General features: G+C 37.8%; 1 protein-coding gene across 1 annotated transcript in view; it reads right to left on the bottom strand.

Moving 5' to 3' along the window:
* Window positions 1-24,476, bottom strand: part of LOC150110580 (cilia- and flagella-associated protein 43) — a 258,702-nt gene that overhangs the window by 215,924 nt on the left and 18,302 nt on the right. Inside the window, exons 3-4 of the mRNA XM_090401995.1 lie at window positions 3,469-3,549; window positions 1,102-1,350 (exon numbers count right to left, since the gene is read on the bottom strand). Coding sequence (XP_090258121.1) covers window positions 1,102-1,350; window positions 3,469-3,549 — 330 coding nt within the window. The remainder of the gene's footprint in view (window positions 1-1,101; window positions 1,351-3,468; window positions 3,550-24,476) is intronic.

Here is a 24,476-nt window from a genome sequence, read left to right as displayed (position 1 = left end):
TACAGTAGTTGCAAAATAGTATTTAACCATATTATGTAGCCTAAATGGTATTTCACCATATAACTATCTCTGGATGAGAGATAGTTGCAAGAAGCTTTTTTTTTTTTTTTTGGACTTGGTCAGGAAGTAAACTGTAGATGAAAAGAATTTATATCTTTGTTTTTATCCTGTATTATTTATCCCAGAATGAGCCATAACATGATGAGTCATGACATGGGGCCATCCCTGGAGGTTACAAAAGGAAACTGTGAGAAAGAGGGTGAGAAGTGGTTTCTTTGCACGGAGGGTGGTTGAACCATGGAATACATTGCCTGATGGAGTGGTGAGAGTGAGAACGGTCAATGTATTTAAGGAGTGGTATGATAGACTTTGTGTTTCCTAGGAGGGACCTCCCACGATGAGTCTTTTGACTCCATGGAGGCCTGAATAATAAGAATAATAATAATAAAATAAAAGTTTGAACATGAAGCCATTTCGAGACTATTCATAACTGAAAAGAGAATATGCTGTGCTTTAGAAAATACTGAGTCAATGTAATATTTCATTTTACATACAAGTAGCTTAGTTGTTTATGTGCAAAAACAAGAATATAATTTCTTTTCAAGTATAACTTTACTTGCTAAGCAAGTTAAAAAGCTCACTACAATTACTGAAAGATAACTGACTCCCATCCATAATAGGTTGCAAACCTATAGTATGTTAGTACAATAGACAAGCTAGGTTTTTTTTTAATTATTTATTTATTTATTTTTCAATAACCCAGAAGCTCAGATTTAGAGGCCAAACATTGAACTTTTTTCTAGTGATTTCAGGCTTACAATATGTTGGATGCCTACAACAGGATTCAAATCCATAGCCTTGCTGTTGGAAAGCAGATACATTAACCGCAGCTGGTATTATTACCAATTACCATTATACAAATCTTTTTATCTGTTTTGAATTTTTAAATAATTTTAGAAATTAAATAATGCAGAATATTGATAACAAAAAACAATGATACTATAAAAAAAAAAGAACAAGTTATATCACTATCAGAAATAGCATGTGACAGTTTAATGCAAAAATATTAACAAAGGAAAAAATAAATAAATTTAAATATACTTGATAAATCACAGCATCTGTAAGAATTTTTTTTTCAAATAATGATTCCAAGGCTTTGTCAAAAGCAGCTGAATTTTCCTTTACAGCAATCTTGAGATTTTCTAGTTCAGTTTTAAGATTACGGTTAAATTTTTCTAATTCTTCATAAAATTCTTTAAATTTTTTTTCATAGTCCCTAGAATCTTGATGTTCTTCTTTAGTCCAGTCTGCTATTGGTTTCTCTGTCATGAAAGTCGGTTGAAGAGGAGGCTAGATTAAAAAATAAATTAAAAAACATATTTTAAGTTGGTAATAGATAACAATCATATTCTATTAAACAGTAATTTCTTTCTTTCTTTCTTTGTTCTCCCCCCCCCACACACACACACACTGAATGGAACTATATGAGTGACTGGTTGTGGGTGATGAATTTGGGTATAAGGAATTTAAAGAGGTCTGTTGTTAATCTTTGAACTTTCGATAGCTCATGTCTGGAAAAAACAGTTACAAAACAAGAATATAATTTCTTGTTAAATATAATTTACCTTCCCCTCTCAGTGGAAGGAAATTAAAGGGACTATTGGGACTTTCTCTAGCTATATCTGTTATCAGTTATTGCAATAATATGGTGATACATCATTATGCTATTTATATATAGAAATATGACTTCTACAACTTTATTTACCACAACTGAATTTACTATCACTTCACCTTGGACTAATCACAAAGAAACTCCAAATCACAACCAATATACTTGAAAAATGATTTGCCAGATGGTGAATCTTCATCAACCTGAAAAAAGCTCTGTAGTACTCTTCACCAGAAGATGTGCAAATCAGCTAGAAACTATACATATGTTCAACCTATAACGTGGCACACACCTCCACTAAATACCTAGGAGTTCAACTAGATAAAGATCTGCACTTTAGGATACGCTCATATTATATTACCACTAAACGCTAATCAGACTATTGTTCACTCTATCCCTTCTTGAACAAAAAAAAAGTTAACTAAATATGAACAACAAGCTTCTTCTTTACAAATCAGTGATCAGACAACTCCTAACTTATGCCTCACCAGTCTGGGGAGACACACCACTGAAAGCAACATCAAGAAGCTACAAATAATCCAAAATAAATGACTAAGGATGGCACTGAACAGTCCCTGGTTTATTAGTAATAACAAACTATATTGTAACATCAAGGTCCCACAGGGCTCAGTACTGTGACCTATATTGTTTAATCTTTATATCAATCACATTATCAGTGGACTGCAGGAGGACATTCAGTTGTTTGCGGATGATGTGAAGCTGGGAAGAGTTATTAGTAATAGTGCAGATGTGGCAGCCCTCCAAGAGGATTTGAATAAGCTAGACATGGGCAAATGAAAGGGGATTTCAGTTTAATGCAGCAAAATGTAAAGTCTCGAAGTTTGGGATACATTGATGGGAGGCAGTATACTCTATTGGAAGAACTGTACTGGAGTAAGTAGGGGAGACAAGAAATCTGGGGATGATGATTAATAGAAACCTGAAATTCAGGGAACATATTACAAAGGTGGTGAAGGTAATCCAGAGGATTGCTGCAATACTGAGAAGGACAATGACCTGCAGAGATAAAAGAGTTGTCATTCCATTGTATAAAGCCCTGATCAGACCACACTTGGACTATTGTTTTCAAATTTGGTTCCCAAGATTTAAAGGGGATAAATTAACTGTGGAAAGGGTACATATGGGGATAATAAAGATGGTTTCAGGACTATACAATGTTGGTTATGAGGATTGGCTGAGGGAATGTGGACTGCAGAGTTTGGTAAATAAAAGGAGAGGTGATATGATTGAGACTTTTAAACTGTTGAGAGGTAGTTACATGGCTGACACTGGAGAGTTCTTTCACTTGGTAGAAAAGGGGAGGAAGGAGTGAAAACAAGTGGCCATCCCTGGAAGTTATGAAAGGAAGCTGTGAGCAAGAGGATGAGAAGTGTTTTCTTTGCATGGAGGGTAACTGAACCATGGAATGCATTAGCTGATAGAGTGGTGAGAGCACGAATGGTCAATGAGTTCAAGGAGTTGTATGATAGACTGTGTTTTCTAGGAAGGACCTCCCATGATGTGTGTTTTGACTCCATGGAGGCCTGAATCATCATCAAAATAATAATAATTAAAACAAATAGGAATTAACTAGGAATTATAGACATGTTAACACAAGAATATTTTAATATTTGCCAAATATTAAAATATTCCTGTGTTAAGGGATCTATAATTCCTAATCATAATGTCACAAGTGTCTCTCAAGAGTAAAAATAGGAATTAACATTGTCCCCATGTTAGAAATCAATACATCACAAATTATAAAGGGTATTAATAAGTTAATTAAAATTGAAAACAACCTTTTTCATTTCATCTTCTTTTTTTGTTTCAAGCATTCCTCCCATCATTCTTTGAAGTGCTCTTTCCCGTACACCGCCTTCCTAAATTAAAAGAAATTGAAAAAATGTGAAGAATATAAATATACTTTACAAAATTAGTTTTTATGTATACATTTTTATATGAATTCCACCCATAAAGATTAAAAATGTGTAGCACAGAATTAGCAAAATTCTGATGATGATAATCTTACAATTACACTTTATTGCTAACTGTAATGAGAATTCTCTTCATTTTCATTCATCAAGGAGTCAGAAGATTTATCACTGGATAGCTATGCTAACCATTATTCACACATACCTATCATATCTCTCCTTAAACTCATTCACTGTTAGGTTGCTCACAAGTATCTCTAGTAATCCATTCCAGTCATTCACCACTTTCAATACAAAAAATCTAGTCCTCACACCTTTAATAACTACACTCTTACACAGTATTCATGGGCAATTCCTTGTGAGATTACTAACTATTATGTATTGAAAAATTTCTTTCATGTCGATCTTATATAACTCCTATAGTAATTAAAAAGTATCTCTCATGTTCCTTCTGTTAGGCCTGTCAAGTAAACTTTGCAATCCACACATCTTCAATTTATTCTCACAAGGAACATTCCTCAGGCCTGTGACCAGTATGATCATCCCTCTACAGATCCTCTACACCACTCTCCTTATCTCCCAAAAAATCCAGGTGACCAAATCTATGCACAGTAGTCAAGATGAAACCATGTGCAGGGAGGGAATGGATGACAGAGAGAGAGACAAGAAAGAGTAGTATATTGTAGAGTGGAGTCTAGGAGAATGGCAGTGACAATTGCAGTACCTAAGGATTCCATCCTAGGACCACCACCACTACTTAATTTGTATATCAGTGATATAGGGAAAGATTTAAGTTGGGAAATTATTCAGTTGTTTGCTGATGATGCAAAACTAGGAAAGGAAATAATTGATAAAAGTGATGCAGATATCCTGAAGGATGATTTAAATAAATTGGCTTTGTGGGAAAAGGATAATTTTCAATTTTTAATGTCACAAAAGGTTATCCACTTTGGTTGAAAAGGTTGCATACTGTGTATCACATTGATGGCACTGCACTGCAAGAAACTGATGAAGCTAGAGATTTGGAGATAATGGTGGACAAAAAGTTGATGTTCAGAAACCATATTGCAAAAGTTGGTAAAACATTTTAGTGATTACTTGGATCTTGAAAAACACACTAACAAGATAGGGAAGTTATAATCTCTCTTTATAAAGCTATGATTCAGCACTACTATGCACAAATTTGGACAGCTAAGTTTCTTGGGTATCAGTAGGTTGCAGAAAGGATTCAGAGACGAGGGACAAAGCTGGTGACGAGTCTGTGAAATGCTCCCTATGTGGATAGGCTGAACATGAAGGCTTCTTTTCCGCCAATCAACTACAAAGTTTAGTCGATGGGCAGAAAAGAGGAGTCATTATAAGAATTTTATATTAAAAGTATAAATATCTGAGTATAAATTTATATTTATACTCAGATAGGATGATGTTATTAAAACTAAAAGGTCAACCACTAGATATTAATCTTATACAGGTCTATGCCCCTACTGCTGAAGAGTGATACCGAGATCGAAGAATTTTATGACCAATTAAAAGAACTAATGAAAAACAAAAAAACATGATATTAACATTGTCATGGGTGATTTCAATGCTAAAGTTGGGAACGATAGAAGTGGAGATATAGTTGGCGAAAATGGACTGGGAACAAGAAATGAGAGAGAAGACCGTCTTATTCAATTCTGCCAAGAAGAAGAGCTAATAGTCTCAAACACATGGTTTAAGCTACCATCCCGAAGGCTATATACTTGGCAATCACCACAAGATAATAATACAAATATAGTCAGAAACCAAATTGATTACTTGCTAATTAATCAACGATTTCGAAGTTCCATAAAGAGCACAAAAACCTATCCTAGTGCGGATATTGCTTCTGATCATAATCTACTGGTGACAGTGTTAAAAATTAGACTGAAAGCTATACTTCAGAAACATCAACAAAAAAGGTTTAACTTAGGAAAGTTAAAAAAAACCAGAGATAAGAAACAAATTGAGTCAAGATCTGAATCAAGAGATAGCACTTATCAAGAATGATGACGTCATGAGGATTGATGAATCATTGGACAAATTAAAATCTGTCTTCATAGAGAAATGTACCAATACCTTGTGTCCTGATAGAGCAGTAAAAAAGAAAGATTGGATAACTGACGAAATTCTTTCTCTCATGGATCAATGCAGATCATATAAAAATCACAGTCCAACAAAATATAAAGAGGTTCAAAAAATTATTTGTAAGATCAAAGAAGCAAAAGAAATCTGGATGAATGAAAAATGTCAAGAAATTGAAATTCTACAAGAAAAGCATGACAGTTTTAATCTACACAAAAAGCTGAAAGAGACCTCAGATATATTTAAGAAAAAACAACTATGTGTCCTTGGAAACAAAAAGGGAAAAACAATATCAGAAAAAGATGACAAAATACAAGAATGGGTGAAATATGTAGAAGAACTCTTTTCTGATAACAGACAGAACCCAGAAAATACTTATGAACAGATGGATGGTCCATGCATTCTAAGATCAGAGGTAGAATGTGCGCTGAACACTCAGCTAAAAATGGTAAAGCCTTAGGCCCTGATAGAATTCCAGCAGAAATAGTAAAGTTATTAATATTTCTGCTGGAATTGCTATATTAGTAAAGCTATTTAATAAGGTCTACGATACAGGCATATTTCCACAAGACTGGTTACAGTCAACAGTCATCATGCTACCTAAAAAGCAAATGTGAAAACTTGTAATGACTATAGAATGATCAGCCTAATGAGTCATGTTCTCAAAATGTTTCTGAAAATAATTCAAAAACAATATACAGAAAATGTGAAGACACCATCCGTGATGCCCAGTTTGGCTTTAGAAACGGTTTGGGAACAAGAGAGGCTATTTTCTGCTCTCAAATCTTATTCCAAAAATGTATTGATCATTTGCTTCATTGACTTTGAGAAAGCATTTGATAAAGTCCAACATACTAAAATGATTGCACTATTAAAGAGAATTGGATTAGATGATAAAGACATCAGGATCATTCAAAATGTATACTGGAACCAAAAGGCATCTGTTCAAGTTGATGACATTATTACAGACCCCATTAACATCAAACAAGGAGTAAGGCAAGGATGTGTGCTGTCACCTCTTGTTTTTAACATCTGCTCAGAAGCCATATTTCAAAAAGTCTTAGAAGGAAGAAAGGAAGGGATTACTGTAAATGGTGAAATCATCAGTATGTATCATTCGATATGCTGATGACACAGCTCTCCTGGCTGACAATATTCAGGTTCTTCAAAATCATCTGGAACTAGGGAATGAAGAGAGTGAATAAATAGGATTAAAAATAAATATCACCAAAACTAAATTCATGGTCATAAGCAAGAAACCAATTCTTAATTCATCAATTTCTTTAAATGGGAAACGAATAGAAAGACTGACAAAGTTTTAATATCTCGGGTGCTGGTTAAATGAAGAATACAATCCAGAAATGGAAATAAAAGTTAGAATTGAAATGGCAAGAAAAAATTTTCTCCTGATGAAATCAACACTGTGTAACCGCAACTTAAACTTAGAGTATGCATGGCTAAATGCTATGTATGGTCTATACTGCTGTATGTTGCAGAAACTTGAAGACAACATCAATAAAAAAACTCGAAGCCTTTGAGATGTGGTTATACAGATGAATGTTAAAAATCCCATGGACAGCAAAAAACATCCAATCAGAAAGTACTGGAACAAATGGGAAAATCACATGAACTTTTATATACCATAAAAAGAAGGAAAACTGCATATCTTGGTCACCTACTTCGTAATGAAAAATATAAAATACTTCAATTGCTTATAAAGGGGAAGATAAATGGAAGAAGAGGACAAGGAAGACAAAGAAAATCTTGGCTATCAGACAGTGGACTGGCATGAGCTCTGAGGGACTATTTAGAGTGGCTAAGGATTGCTCAAAATTTGCCAAGGTGGTCGCCGACCTCCAATAGAAGATGGCACTCAAAGAAGAAGATATTAAAGGGGTTTTACAGAATTGACAGAAAGGAAATTTTTTAATATATGACAAATGCAGAACCAGGAGTCATCTATAGAAGTTGTGAAAGTGTGTGGTTAGTAAGGTTGTGCAGATTAGATTTTTTGCATGGAGAGAGAGAGAGAGGTGAATAAGTGGAATGAATTGTCAAAATTAGTTGTGAGCTCCTTGACAGTGAATGAGTATAAGGAGAGGTATGATAAGTTTTGTGCATATAATATCAGTTTGGTTCTGCCACGATGAGTCTCCAGACTCTGTGGAGATATCGTATAATAATAATAATGTCATAGTTTTATAAACTGGAATCTCTACTTTTCAATGTATTCTTCAACAACCAAATAATACTATGAGCTATTTTCCCAACTTTTGCAGTATACTCTCTGAAGCTAAACTCTCTGCCCACCATTACTCCCAAATCTCATCATTTCCCTGCAATCCAGTACAAGCAGTATAATACACGGTATGATGTTGTTATAGACCAGGTAATGTGAATGGTATGACTATGAAATGTATAATCAATTTAGCCTTAGCAAATAAGAAAAGAGTGATCATTATGGGCGATTTTAATTATGGCAATATAGACTGGAATGATGAGATAGCAACTGGAAGTAAAGAAAATTAGTTTCTTGAGTTTCTGAGGGATAACTACCTCAGATAGTATGTAACAGAGGGAACACGAGGACTGAGGGTTTTGGATTTGGTCATCTCATCAGAGGATGTAATTATAAATAGGGTGTCAAATCACCCATCAATTGGTGAGAGTGAATATGAAGTGATTATCTGGTTGGTTGCCAGCAGTGTGAGGACCTCTGTGAGCTAAAGGGTATGTGTGGAACTGCAAGGGTGGTGATTATGAAGAGCTCAGGAGACAGCTTGCAGGTGTAGCATGGAATGAGGAGTCAGCTGGAAAAGAGATCAATGCAGCCTTGAGGGATATTCAAGAACTATCTAGCAGGAGCAATGTCTAAATGTATTCCAAGGGTCAGATGGTTAAATAAGGTAGGTATGAAATAGATGAATGAAGAGATTAAGCATGTGATACAGAGAAAAAGGGCATTATGAAGGCAGCATAAGAGAAGTGATAATAACCAGTTCCACGAGGATTACATAGACTAAGCAAGGAAGATGACCTGGTTGTTAAGGGTAGCAAAAGTGAGGTATGAGCAGCAATTAGTTAATGAAGCCAAAAATAATCTTAGGGAGTTCTTTGGATAAGTAGCTAGCAAAAAAAATAAAAAACAAAACAAAACAAAACAATGATTATGGAAGGATGACACTGATTGGAGAAAATGGTATATGGATAGCTGCCGTGGTACGACAATTACTGGAAGATATGGTGGAGATACTTAATGAACAGTACATAAAGGTCTTTCATTCTTGTGAATGTGACTTCATGGAGAGATTGAGAGAAATTGCTGATGGGGAGGAGAGACTGACTGTAAGTGAGCACACTTGATGTTGATAAGGCTGTGGGGCTTCATAATATATCACCATGTATTCTGAAGGAATGTGCTAAGGAGGTGACATCTGCCTTGATATATTTTTTTAATATGAGTCTTGCACTGAGTCAGGTTCCTAGGAGTGGAAGGAGGGCAAGAATGTGCCGCTTCATAACGGAGGTAAGAGAACTCAAGTATCAAATTCTAGGCCTATCTGTGTGTGTGTGTCAGGTGTTATGGTTAAGTTGTTGGAGAAGCTTGTGAGAACTAGGATCCAGAATTGGGTTGACAACAATGGTATTATCTTTGATAGACAGTAGGGATTTGCTAAATTATTATTTTTTTTTTTTTATCATTATTATTATTTGGCATCTCCAGAGAGTCCGAGGACTCATTGAAGGAGGGCACCTGCTCTACAACTACGTATCAACCATTCAATCAATTACACCAACGGCATCTACCGCCGACCACCACAGATATTTTCACAAACAATCACAAACATCCATGACCATGGCGGGATCTGAACCTGCAACCTTTTGGCTGGAGAGAGGATACACTATCCACTCGGAAAACCAGGCCGACTAGGGAGTCATGTTTTAGTAATCCACTTACTACAATAAGGTAAATTCTTCCTTGGACAGAGGAGAGGATACACAGTAATATACTTATATTTCGCAAGGGCAAAATTAAATGGGGGATTTTCAAAAACTATCTAGTAGATGCAATGTCTAAATGTATTCCGAGGGTGAGAAGGTTAAATAAGGTATGTGTGAAATGGATGAATAAAGAGATTAAGCATGTGAGAAAAGGAGCAGAGAAAAAGGGCATTATGGAGAAAGAATAAGAGAAGTGGAAATAACCAATTCCTGAGGACTACAAAGACCAGGTAAGGCAGGTAACTTGATTGGTAAGGGTAGCTAAAGTGAGGTACGAACAGCAGTTAGCTAATGAAGCCAAAAATAATCTTATGGAGTTCTTTCGATATGTAGCTAGCAAAAGAAAGAATGATTATGGAAAGATGCCATTGATCAGAGAAAATGGTATAAAGACAGCTGTTGCCGAAGGTGTGGTGGAGATACTTAATGAGCAGTTCATAAAGGTCTTTCAATCTTGTGAATGTAACTTCATGGAGAGATTGAGAGCAGTTGATGATGGAGAATAGAGACTGACTGTAAGTTGATTGGAGAAATTGGTATAAAGACAGCTATTGCCGAAGGTGTGGTGGAGATACTTAATGAGCAGTTCATAAAGGTCATTCAATCTTGTGAATGTAACTTCATGGAAAGATTGAGAGCAGTTGATGATGGAGAAGAGAGACTGACTGAAAGTGAGCAAGAATGTATAGGGAGTTGAGCAAAACTAGATGTAAATAAGACTGTGGGACTTTATAATATATCACCACGTATTCTGAAGGAATGTGCCAGGGAGTTGATGCGGCTTTGATATATTTTTTTTAATACAAGTCTTGCACTGGGTCAAGTTCCTAAAGAGTGAAAGGAAGGCAAGATGGTGCCACTTCATAAAAGAGGTGATAGAACTCAAGCATCAAACTATAAGCCTATCTGTGTGTCAGATATTGTAGTTAAGTTGTTGGAGAAGCTTGTGAGAACTAGGATCCAGAATTGGGTGGACAATAATGATATTATCTTTGATAGACAACATGGAAGTACTAAAGGGAGGTCATGTTTTAGTAATCTACTTACTTATTACAATAAGGTGACAGCTTCCTTACACAGAGGAGAGGGATACAGAGTAATATACTTAGATTTTGCAAAGGCTTTTGATAGATTACCGCATCATAAGTTGATAGTCAAACTAGAGTGGATTGGGGTGGATATTAGATTAGTGCATTGGTTTGGAGACTGGCTATATGATAAGTATCAGCAAGTTGTGTATGGAAGAGCAATATCCTGGAAAAGGAAAGTCACTAGTAGTGTACCTCAGTGGTCTCTTTTAGGGTCATTACTGTTTAACTTGTATGTTAATGATATTGGCAAAGATTTGGATGGAGATATTCAGTTGTTTGCAGATGATGCAAAGTTGGGATGAAGTATGAAGTGTAGAGAAGATGTTGTGGCTTCACAAGTAGACTTGAATAAATTGAGTGATTGGGGATGCGAGTTCAATGTTGCAAAATGTAAGTTTTTAAAATTTGGAAAATAAAGATGGGATGCAGAATTTGTGCTTGGTGAGGATATATTGTCAGAGGTGAAGGAAATAAGAGATCTGGGGGGTGATGGTGGATAAGGATCTGAAATTTAGGAGACACAAAATTGTGAAGACAACACAAAGTCTTCTGGGAATGATGCAGGGGACATTGACTTGTAGAAGCAGGGAGATTCTTGTTTCACTGTATATGACTTTGATGAGGCCACACATGGACTATTGTGCCCAGATTTGGTCTCCTAGTTTTTCACAAGGATGAATAAATGTTGGAAAGGCTCCAGAGGTGACTGACTAAGGTAGTTTCTAACCTCTGGAATGTTGAGTATGAGGAAAGATTGAGAAGATGCAACTTGCAGAGTCTGGTGGACAGGAGGAAGAGGGGAGATACAATTGAGACCTAAAAGTTGGTAAGGGATTGTTATAGGATCACTGTTGGAGAGGTACTACAGAAAATAGTGGGAGATCAGGGGGGGGAGAACCAGAGGTTATCCCTGGAAACTGTATAAAGAAGGTGTGAGTAGGGTAGTGAGAAGCAGGGTTTTTTTTCATGCAGAGTTGTGAATGACTGGAATGCCTTGAATGACTGAGAGTGTGGTGTCTGCAGAGAATTTGAGTGTGTTTAAAGCACGGTATGATGAGCTGTGTGCATAATAAAAGGACATCCCAGATGAGTCTTTGACTCAATGGGATCTTGGGTAATAATAACAATAATAATATTTTCATCCCAAACTGCAAAATCTTACACTTTGCTATATTAAATTAATGACTATATTCACTGAACAACATGCCAATTTAAATAAATGGACAGTGTGAGCTGTGGATAATGCTATACCGTCCTTCAATGAAGGTAATGATAACCTGGTCGCCTTCGGGGCTACCAAAACAGTCTTGACTTTTCTCTTACAAAAAAAAAAAAGAAAAAGAAAAAGAAAAACTCAGGTTACATTCCCTTATTTCAAGTAATATCAAAATCACCAGAGAGGATCAGATCTCTCTCCATGCCATAAACACATCACATCAGTAGCTTCCTCTGTCTCTAAAAAACTAGAAATTCTCTTCCACTCAAGATACTATTTTACACTGACTCATGTACTTACTCTATACAAATCCCAAATTTTACCATCCTTAGAATATTGTTTACGCATTTGGGTGGTGCACCTAAAAACCTCCCTAAAAATTCTTGGCACAGATGATTCTCCTGTATCACAGACTGACTTCAACTTGTATCTTGCAGATGCACTGTCTCTACTCTGTGTCTCTTCCACAGCTAGTTCTGTGGTCATTGCTCCAGTGAAACTGACAGTCATCATTCCTCCACCTTCTGTTGGGTCTGTTAAAACAAAAGCAGCACATTCCCAACATCCCTTTTCAGTACAACTATAAATACATCAGACCTGTTTCTTCTCTTCCTTTTTAATTCAATCTATCTCTGTCCTCTGGAACAGCATTCCTCATGAAGCACTGCCCAACAACACTTCAGATAAACCTGTAACACTTCAGATAAATTTAAATAGATTTCTTCTTTCTTAGTCCTCATCAGCAACGCCGTCCCCCCACACACATGGCACAAATGTGTTATAGCTTCTTCTACTTCTTCTCATGAATGGGATAAATAAAAAGATAGCAGAGAGAGAGTAAGAAAAAATACAGTACCTGAAGTGTTTAATTTTTTTTTTACTCTAAAGGCAGAAAATAAGTGGAAAGGCCAAAAGCAATGGATTGTAGAAGGAGGGAATTTATGTAACTATGTAAAAGTAATTTAATAGCTGTACTGCTGAAGGATAGGTTAAGTGAAAAAAGTATAATGATTATGCAATTTTGCAATGTTAAATCTGCTGGTATTGTTGTATTTATATATAAATATTATTATTATTAACATCTTACCTTCAGAGAATCAGAGACTCATTATGGGAAATACACACTATAGCATGCAAAGCTCATATCCAACCATGCCTTAAAATGATTCAATGTGTCTACATTCACAATACACTTAGACAATGCATTCTATTCACAAAGCTTTCCATACAAAGAACCTCCTCCTCATTCCTCTGCTCATATCTCCTTATACAGTTTTCAGGGATGACCTCTCGATCAATCCCCCCTCTCCCATTGTATGAAAAATTTCTTTAACATTAGCTTAATAACAATCTCTCACTAACTTATATGCCTCAATCATCCTACCCCCCCCCCTGCTCCTGTTGCTCATGAGGCTTTGCAAATTACATTCTTTCAAATTCTTCATACTGTGCATTCTAGACCACTTACAACCTTGTTAATCTTCTCTGGATCCTTTCTAACAGATCCTCATCACCGTGAAAACCCAGTGTCCAAATTATTATTATTATTATTATTATTCAGGCCTCCATGGAGTCAAAAGGCTCTCGTGGGAGGTCCTTCCTAAGAACATAAAGTCTGTCAAGACGAAACGACGGGAGGTTCCCCCTAAGAAACACAAAGTCTATCATACCACTCCTTAAACTCATTGACCGTTCTCGCTCTCCACTCCATCAGGCAATGCATTCCACGGTTGAAACCACCCTCCATGCAAAGAAACCACTCCTCACCTTCTTGCTCACAGTTTCCTTTCATAACTTCCAGAGATGGCCTCTTGTCATCACTCCTTCCCACTGTTCAACCAAGCGAAAGAACTTCCCAGTGTAAACCCTGTTACCATCTCTCAACAGTTTAAAAGTCTCAATCATATCACCTCTCCTTCTTCTATCCACCAAACTCTGCAGTCCACATTCCCTCAGCCGATCCTCATAACCAACATTGTATAGTCCTGAAACAATCTTTATTATCCCCATATGTACCCTTTCCACAGTTAATTTATCACCTTCAAATCCTGGGAACCAAATCCGAGAACAATAGTCTAAGTGTGGTCTGATCAGAGTCTTATACAACGGAATGATAACCCTTTTATCTCTGCAGGTCAGTGTCCTTCTCAAAATTGCAGCAATCCTCTGTGTTACCTTCACCACCTTTGCAATATGTTCCCTAAATTTCAGTTTTCTATCAATCATCAACCCCGGATCTCTTGTCTCCCCTACTTCCTCCAGTATAACTCCTCCCATAGAGTATGCAGCATCCCATCAATGTTTCCCAAACCACAAGACCTTACATTTTGCAGCATTAAACTGACACCCCCATTCATTTGCCCATCTATCTAGCTTATTCAAATCCTCTTGCAGGGCTACCACATCTGCACAATTACTAATAATCCTTCCCAGCTTCGCATCATCTGCAAACAACTGAATATCCCCTTGCAATCACTGGCAATGTCATTGATATAAAGGTTAAACAAACAAAAAAAAAAGGTACTAGTACTGAGCCCTGTATGACCCCACTTGTAACCCTCTGCCTCCTTGAAACTGCTCCACCATACACAACTCTCTGATACCTATCAGACAACCAATCCTGAATCCAGTTGACCAATCTGACATCCAGACCCATGGGCTGCAACTTAAATATCAGCTTATCATGTGGCACCCTGTCAAATGCCTTCGCTAAGTCTAAGAAAATTGCAGTATGTGCCTTTCCCTCATCTAATGTTCTTGGAACTTTATTATAAAAGGCTAGCATATTGGTAAAACAAGAGCGCCCTTTCACAAATCCATGTTGACTCTCACAGATAACATTACCCTCATCTGCTCAATGCTGTATATGGTCCCTCACTACTTTCTCCAAGATCTTAACAACTACTGATGACACACAAATTGGCCTATAATTAGACACTTCCAGTCTGTTACCACCCTTATGCAATGGCACTATCTTACCTTCCTTCCATTCCCTGGGCACCTTTCCTGCAGCCAGACTTTCATTGAAAAGCCAGGTTAAAGGCACTGTCAGTTCCCTAGCACATTCTCTCAAAACTCATGGTGAAATACCATCCAGTCCCAAAGCTTTACTGACATCCAGAATACTCAGTATCTGAAACACACTCTCCTCCTGTACCTCTAAACCTCGAGCTTGCCCTATCCCTCTAGCATTAAAACTGACTCCTCTGGACATAGGATGAATACTCCTATAAAGTGTTCATTGAACAATTCCGCTATGTCCTCTGCATCAGTCACTCTATTCCTATTTTTATCCCACAATATCATTCTTCCACAGTCATTTCTCCTCCTACTGACCACATAGCTAAAAAATTCCCTAGGATTTTCTTTGGATCTTAGGGTCAATCTCTTCTCATATTCCAGTTTCGCCTTCCTTACCACACTAGTCACTCTTCTGGCCTGTGTCTTATATTCTTCATGCATCTTCTCTTCACCTGTCTCCTTATATCTCTTCCATAGCCTCTTTTTCGCATGCAATTCCTGTTTAATATTGTTTGCCGTCCACTTTACTCCAAATTGTGTCTTCTTCCTCACTCGTGGTATACAACTTACCATTTCTGCTAACAAATATTCTTTCACAATTTCCCACACACTAATGATATTCCGGCCTTCCAATTCCTCCCTCCATGAAACTTCCCGAAGTTGACGTCTAAGACTATTATAATCACGTGCTTTATAATTCCACATAAGTTCCCGTCTCTTTGATACTCCTGCATGTCTATTCATTTTCCAAGTCAAAGCCATATGGTCACTCTCTCTCCAACTGGTGGGAGAGATGTCAACTCAGTTACTATCAACTCTTCTGATGCTATAACCAAATCCAAAACTCTTGAACCTCTTGTTCCCTCTGTTACGTGTTGCCTAAGACATTTGTCCCGCAAGAATTCGAGAAATTCCATTCCCCTATTGCTACATGCATCTTCCTCTCTCCAATTTATACTACTGTAGTTAAAATCTCCCATAACAATCATTCTTCTTGCCAAACTAAGCTGTCTAAACATCTCCTGGTCCCTATCCTCTGTGCTCCTGAGTCTGTAGCAGCACCCCACTAAATATCCTGTCTTGCCTACCTCTACCTCACACCATACGCTCTCAAAATCATTTGTCTCACTTCCTTCCAAAGCCTCCACTCTTAGAGGACATAGGTCATCACTTATCATAAGCAGTACCCCACCACCACCACGCTTTCCCCTCCTATCCTGCCGAAAAATGCTGTACCCAGCAACTTCTATTCCTGTTATTATATCATCTTCTGTCAATCATGTCTCAGTGATCCCAATAATTTTTGGCCTGGCTGATGCTATCTGTGCCACCAATTCCTCTTCCTTATTCCGGATACTCCTGGCATTAGTATAAAGCATATAAATGCCATTGTTTCTATACCCAACATTATCTCCTCTAGACTCCATTGAGCTCAGGTAACACTGTTACCTGATGTAGTCTCCCTTCTCCCAAGTATCCATTCCCACAAGAGGCCACCCCTGCTACCATCCTCCCTGAGACACACTGACTTTTTCAGAACAGCAATCTCTCTCTCCAGATGCCTATGTCCTTCCTCATTCAAATGTAAATGGTAAAGATATGAGATTTTTGCTTAAAACACACTCCAAGCACCCAGATATACCAGTCCTCTCTTGTCACACATTCTATCTATTATGTCATTCAGTATTACTGCTCTTCTGCTCAGCTCGTCATTATCATACCTAGGCAACATGCACACTATTTTTCCTCTCTCTGTCTTCTTCCATACAGCCTCAAGCAAAAATCTCATATCTCTCGCTGCCCAGCTTACATTACCACTCAAGTCATTTGTTCCTACCATCACAATCATCTCATCCACTTTTTCACCTCTCTTAATTGCCATAGCCACCCTTTCTATTGTTCCTCCTGGCAAACACTCCTCACGCATCCTATCTTGATCACCACGGATCATTGAGTCCCCCATACCTTATACCTCTTACCATTCCCTCTCTCCTATTGTTTCCATTCTCTTCTCTTCTTTCATTACCATAGGTCTCTCTCATTCCCTCTCCTCTACTGCTATTCTCTCTTCTAGCATTCCCATACCTCTGTTGTAGGTTGTAATTTTCACACACCTAACCATTCCCAATTGCCTTTATCACCACCCTATCTGTATCTCTTCAGACTCAACTATATCCTATTCATCTCAGGCCATCCCACTCTCAAACTGACTACCCTCATACACACATTTGTTACCACTTCCTACTACTACAGTAAATTCATGAACAATAATCCATGTGAGGCCTGATCAAGGAAACATAATCTCTTTATTTCTGCATGTCAAGGTCCTCTACACCATTACATTATCCAATATGATGACTTCACAACTTATGCAATGTGGACCCTGAATTTCAGATTTTTGTCCTTCATCACTCCCAGGTCTTTCATTTCCTCTATGTCCTTCAAAGTTTCACCAACAAGTATATACTTTTCATCCCATCATTGGTTACCAAACTTCAAAACCTTACACTTTACAACATTGAACTGACAGTTTCACATACCTGCCCATTCATACAATATTTTCAAGTCCTCCTGTAAGGCCATAACATCTGACTGAATCAGCATTGCTCTCCTCAGTTTTGCACCATCTGCAAACTACTGTATATCAACAGTTAAACCCGTTGACAGCCAGTCACTGATCCAACTCGCTAGTCTGTTATCCAATTCCATCCATTTCAGTTTATTTAACTTAACACTCAAAACTACTGCCACTATTTACACTCACATCTCCACTTTGTGCAGACATAATTTGTCTGCTATCACTAATAGGAACTCCTTCTCTTCTTGACTTTTCTCTCCTCATGAAAAATGTCATACCCTTCCATTTCTATTCCCATCAGGATAATATCCTTATGGAATCATCTTTCACTTATTCCAAGAATTTTTGGGCAATAAACAAAACTATTTCATCTCCTTTATTTCTGATGATTCTGGCATTTCTAAATAAACACAGCAATTCACTTTTAGGTCTATAACTAGTCATGCCCATGCCACTTGTAGGTTGTAATTTTCACACACACCTAACCATTCCCAATTGCCTTTATCACCACTCTATCTGTATCTCTTCAGACTCAACTATATCCTATTCATCTCAGGCCATCCCACTCTCATACTGGCCATCCTCATACACACACACTCACTACCACTTCCTACTACTACATTATATACTATGTCTCCCTGTCCACTCTAACCCTCCCCATTTCCCTGTCCATCTTGCATTCTCATTCTATCATTATCGCTCACATTACTACTATTCTCATTTATAATTACAATAGTCTCACCAGCTCCCCTATTTCTCTCTCTCTCTCTCTCTCTCTCTTGATCTTTTGCATCACCTCGTACTTCTGCTCTCTTTCTCACATCACTAATTGTTCCTCCTTGTAGTAACAATCTCTCAGAGCAAATCAGTTTAAATGCAACCCATCACCTTGGTACATTTTCATGCTTCCTGCAAATGCATCCCACACATCTACAAACTCTACTCTGTCTCCTCACACAGCTCTACCAACATACCATTCATGATCCCAGCTCTCCTTCTCAAGTCATCATTATCATACCTAGATAATACACTAACTGTCTTTCCAACAATACTGTTATCTTTCACTCTTCTCAATAACCTCCTGATATCCATCCTCATGATTTTCATGTCCAAAACAAGCCATTTATTCCATCAACAGCCACCAACTTCCAACTCACTTGCTCATCTACTTCTCTTATCTAACGCATCAATTATTCTGCTAATTCCTGGAATACACACCCCTAATAATTCTCAATTCATTTATCACCTCTTTTTCTCTGCTTTCCTTCATCTAAACGTTGTGCACCACACTTCTTACCCACCAAACTTCTCATCTCACAATGCATATTTTTCATTTCACTTCTTATTCTGATCAACTCCTTTTTTCAAGTCTTGCATCCTGGCAATTATGCTCTCTGTCAGTCTATCATTCGTTGTTTTCGTTTCCTCATTCTGAATTCTTTTCTTTGCTTCTACAGTGTCACTCGCTTTTGTTTCTTCAGCTATAATTTCTTTTGCTTTCATATTTCCACTTGCTTCTGTTCCATGAGTTATACAATCATTTGCTTCCATAATTCATAGTCATTTGCTTCTGCAATTATGCACTCATTCATTCCATCAGCCAATTTTGCACTTGCCGATAGCCTGTAGTCCAACAGAATATCATACCTTCGACATATCCATACCCTCTTTCTTCTTTTGTTCGGACTCTTCAGAAACTCACTTTCATATTCTACCATGTATACATGTTCCATTCATGATAACAAACCGTTCTTGATAATTCAATGCCATTAATATATTTCATTTTCATTAATATAAATTTCATTTTCAAGCTGTGCGAGGCACTGATCTTGTTTGTACTGCCATTTTGTCATTGTTCTCCATAAGCTTCAAAAATAGTAAAACTAAAAGTCTGTTTCAAACACACAAATCTCCACAATCACTCAGCTATGTTAAGCTATGAAAAATAAACAAAACAAAACCAATGCAGGGCAGTTGCTATTTTTAAAAGGCACAACAGTAAGTAAAGGAATGATTGATGTTGTGAGTTCATTGGAGCAGTGACAATGAAAGTACTTGCAGAAGAGACACAGAGCTGAAACATCTCAAAATAGGGTAGGTGAGATAGAGATTGAAGTGAGTCTGTGAGGGAAGTATCATCTATGAGCCAAAGTGCTCTCTTTTGGACAGCATCAAGAATTGTAGGGGGGGGAGGGAGGATTAGGTGCACCACCTCCAAATGGGTGAATGGTATTCTAATGATGGGTGGATTTGGGATGCATGTTGCATTTTTCACACAGTAGAGGATAGAGTGTAAAGTAGAAGATAGAGTGCATTTTTCCCTTAGTTGAAGAATATGATCTGTGCAAAGAATGTAAGTTTGCTGTCAAATAAGAGTCCCAAGAACTTGGCTTCTGTTGCTACCAGAATAACAGTCTGCCACATTCTTAACTCAGAATCTCAGCGAAGAGTGCATTTTCTGCCAAAAACGTACTCTTCAATCAGATAATTTTTGGTAGTATGAATGGTCAGTTGAAAGAAAAAGAGTAAGAATGAAAATGACCAGTGCCATCACTGGAAAGTTCCCTCCACTAAGAATAGGTGCCCCATGGGGAGGGTGTTGAGGAGGAAAGGGATCTTAGGATGATGTTGAAGCATTCTGAAGTTTGGGAGACACACATTAAGGTAGTGAAAGCAACCTAGGGGGATCGCATTAATGCTCAGAAGGACACTGACCAGCAGAGATAAAAAGCAAATAGTTTCACTGTATAAAGTTTCATTGTTATCAGACTAACTATTAATTATTATGCTCAAATCTGGTCAACTGAATTTGAAAGGTATGAAGTAACATTGGAGAAGATGCAGAGACTGATAAAAAAAATGATATCAGGAATGTATAATTTTGGTTACAGTGAGAGACAAAATTTGTCTTTCACTGTAACCAGTGAAAGACAATTACATTACAATGCAATTGTAATACCAACAATACAAAAAAACCTTAACTCATAATCATACAAAGTTATTTATTAACTGGATTATATTTTGTTTGGTTTCAAACCAGCATCTTCAAAGCCCCACTACATGTTAACACAATATATACGTGTATGTATGTGCATGCATACATGCACACACACACACATACACCACAATAAGTACCAGAAACAATTCAGGATACAATTAACAACAAAAGACCTAAAGTCTTAGTTTTTTTGCAGTTCTTGTTTGAAGTTGATCTTAAAATGACTCTCTCACAAAATTTTGGTATATCTTTGAGCCATACTTGCTGAGGTTAGGAGAGGGTTTCATGGAAGCTGCCAACTCTAATAATAGTTTCTCAAAGTTGTAAAGAATTCTATACAGCACACATTTTCTTACATCTAATTCTGTGTGAAGATGTATCCAAAGCACCTGCTGGTCCTGACTTGCTATTAATGATGGTAGCAAATGTATTTCTTGTATTCTCCAAGACAAATGTTAACAGATCTTCATGTCTATCCATAAAACCAAAGGGCATTTCATGATGTGATAGAGAATGGAGTTTCTCCTCAGATGAGTGGATCAGAATTGCTAACTTGAACTGTGGTTTGAATGTATGGTGAAGGTAATATTTCTCTAGTACTTGAAAAGTTTTTGAAATGAATTAAAGTTGAACAGCTATTGGATGTGAACTGTAGACTCAAATAAACAAAAATTATTCGAGAAAAACAAAAATAGTTTGAAAACAAGACCAAACCTTACAGATGCAGTGACAAACCCTAAAGAAAAATTGGATTGATTAAGCCGGAAAGAGGCATATGGTTTTTCTATCCTTGCAGATGCATGAATAGAAAAATCAAAACTCCATGGTAGACTCAGAAAGTTAAAGAGGCAGTCAAGGAAAAGAAGAAAGCATATTGAAAGCTCCTGGCAAATAAGTCAGCTTGTGCTGTTAGCAAATACAGGGGAAAATGTAAGAAAGCAAAACATTGTGAAAAATTAACTACATAAAAGTCATGGGAAGACTGGTAAGAACATAGAAAATATTATTATTATTATTATTTTCAGGCTACTCCAGGGAGTCCCTAAACATCATGTCCACACAACTATACGACATTCTCACAGTATCTATCATACCTTGCCTTGAACTCGCTCACTGTCATAGCACCCACAACAGATTCTGGCAGCTTATTCCACTCATTTACCACTCTAAAAGTAAAGAACCCAGCTCTAACACCACTGCTAACCACACTCTTGCCCAGCTTCCATAGGTGTCCCCTAGCTCTCCCACCACCAGTCCTGATTTCAAAAATATCCTCTGAATTAATCTTATAGAATTCTTTTAGCAATTTGAATGTCTCAATCATATCTCCCCTTTTCTGCCTATCAACCAGTTTCTGCAACCCACAAATCTTCAACCTGTTCTCATATGGTTCATTCCATAGACCTGCTATCATCTTAGTCACTCGCCTCTGGATCCTCTCCACCTCCTCCCCATCAAGAAGGAACCGAGGTGACCAAATCTGGGCACAGTAGTCAAGATGAGGTCTTATCAAGGCTTGGTACAGAGGTACAATAACTTGCTTGTCTCTGCTCGTTAAGGTATTTTTCAACAACCAAGTGAGTTGATGAGCTGATTTAGCTACTTTCGCAATGTGCCCCCTAAAATTCATCTCCCTATCCACCAACACTCCCAAGTCCCTGGCCTCATCAATCTCTTGGAGTACAGTTCCACCCATGTGGTATACTGCTGCTAATCTTTTCACCCCAAAATGCATAACCTTATATTTTGTCACATTAAATTGACACCCATTCTCCTTAGCCCAGAACTCCAATCTATCTAAGTCATCCTGCAAGACTTTGACATCTTCTGCATTCACTGTCGCCCTCCCCAACTTTGCATCATCAGCGAACAAATGAACTATTCCACTTAGATCCTTCCCTATATCGCTAATGAACAGATTAAACAGCAGTGGTCCAAGAACAGAACCCTGCGGCACCCCACTAGTCACAGGCCGTCTTTTGGACTCCACTCCTGAATAAACTACTCTTTGATACCTCTCCATCAACCACCCACCTATCCATCTCACCAACCCTATATCCATTCCCATGTGTTGTAGTTTACGGATTAGAATTCCATGTGGTATCCTGTCAAACGCCTTTGCCAGGTCCAGCAGTATCACTGTAAACCCATTTCCCTTATCAAGTTCAGCCGTCAACTTGTTAGGCATGATCTACCCTTTACAAAGCCATGCTGTCCCCTGTACAGTATCTCATTTTCATCAATCCATTCCAGTATTTTTCTCTTGACTACTTTCTCCAAGACCTTGACAACAACTCCTGATATGCTGATCGGTCGGTAATTTGCAACCATAGTCTTGGATCCTCCTTTATGCAGTGAAACTATTTTCCCCTCTTTCCACGCCTTCAAGACTAAACCAGACCCGAGACTCAGATTAAACAACATGGTCAAGGGCACTGATAATTCCTTAGCCGCTTCACGCAAGACCCGTGCCGGTATACCATCCAATCCCACAGATGTATTCACATTAAGGTTCTGTAATAGACTATTCACCCCCACTTCATTTATCACAATTCACGTATAAACTAATGGATCCTTCATTTTTTCAATGTCTCCACGTGCTCAGTAACTCCACTATATTGACTGGTTCAGTGACCTCCTTACCATCGTCATTCCTTAAAATCATTTTGCCATGTACAGTTTTTTTCTTGCTTGCAGCATATTGAAAGAACTGTTTGGGATTCTCTTTTGCTTGCATAGCTAGTTTCCTTTCATAATCGGCTTTTGCTGTTTTTACCACACTCGTTACCCTTCTGGCCTGCACTTTATACCATTCATGTGCCTGCAGGTCACCCCTTTCTTTAAATTCCCTCCACAGTTTTTTCTTTTTTTGCAGCTCAAGCTTAATGGTGTTATTCATCCATTTAACCCCTACTTGTTTTACTATTCGGACCCTAGGTATACAATCAGCCATAACCTCCTGTAAATGCTACTTGACCACTTCCCATGCTCTATCGACGTCCAGCCCTTGCAGTTGTACATGCCATGGCGCTGATCCAAGCAATCTCCTAAGCTTGTCATACTTGCCAGCACGGTAATTCCACATATACCCTGTCTTATTCTCGTAGACAGGCTTATACGTTGGTTATGCATTTCTAAATAACTTAGGGAATTGAAACAACGTAGATCCGAATATAAATTAAATTATATTTTATTAGATATTTCCGATATTTCAGCAATGTCACATTGCCATTTTCTAAAGGAACTTACAAAAAGGCAGGTGCACACAAGGCAATAACAATACAGTAACTGAGAATGAAGATTTGAAGCTATCGTTCTCCTAGAAGTCCTGATGGTGACCTCTGGAGGGCTAAGTAGGCGTTCTTGGCCATTGGGCTGAAGGTCTGCTGATGTATGCCTCCCAAATTTGGTGCAGTCGCATACAACCAAATTTGTTGAGGTTTGGGGAGTTTCTTAGGGCAGAGGCTGATTCCATAAATAATCTTTCGAATTTATATTTGCTCCGGTTTATTATTGTTGCTTTCTTCCACCGTATTCTGTGGCGAGTATCCAGAGCATGGTCTGCAAGACCAGAATGGCTATACTTGCAAAACCGGATGTAGTCCTTGTGTTCAGAAATTCTGATATTCGCTGTCCTGCCTGTTTGGCCAAAGTACGACAGTTTACAACTGCAAGGGACCTGGTATACACCAGGTAGGTCTAGGGGAAGTGGTTGGTCTTTGGTAGAGCGGATAAGGGATGCCAATTTTCTGTAAGGCCTGTAACAGGAGGTGAGGTCATGTTTTTTTAGAATTTTGGTAATTTTTTCTGAGGTGCCTCGGATGTAGGGAATGGTGATGGATTTAGAGTAATCTTTATTGTGGAGGG

The sequence above is a fragment of the Typopeltis vanoorti genome, chromosome 1 (genome assembly GCF_054136105.1).
Source record: "Typopeltis vanoorti isolate ZY-2024b chromosome 1, IOZ_Tvanoo_1.0, whole genome shotgun sequence".
Lineage (NCBI taxonomy): Eukaryota > Metazoa > Arthropoda > Arachnida > Uropygi > Thelyphonidae > Typopeltis > Typopeltis vanoorti.
This window is presented reverse-complemented; position numbering and strand designations above follow the sequence as displayed.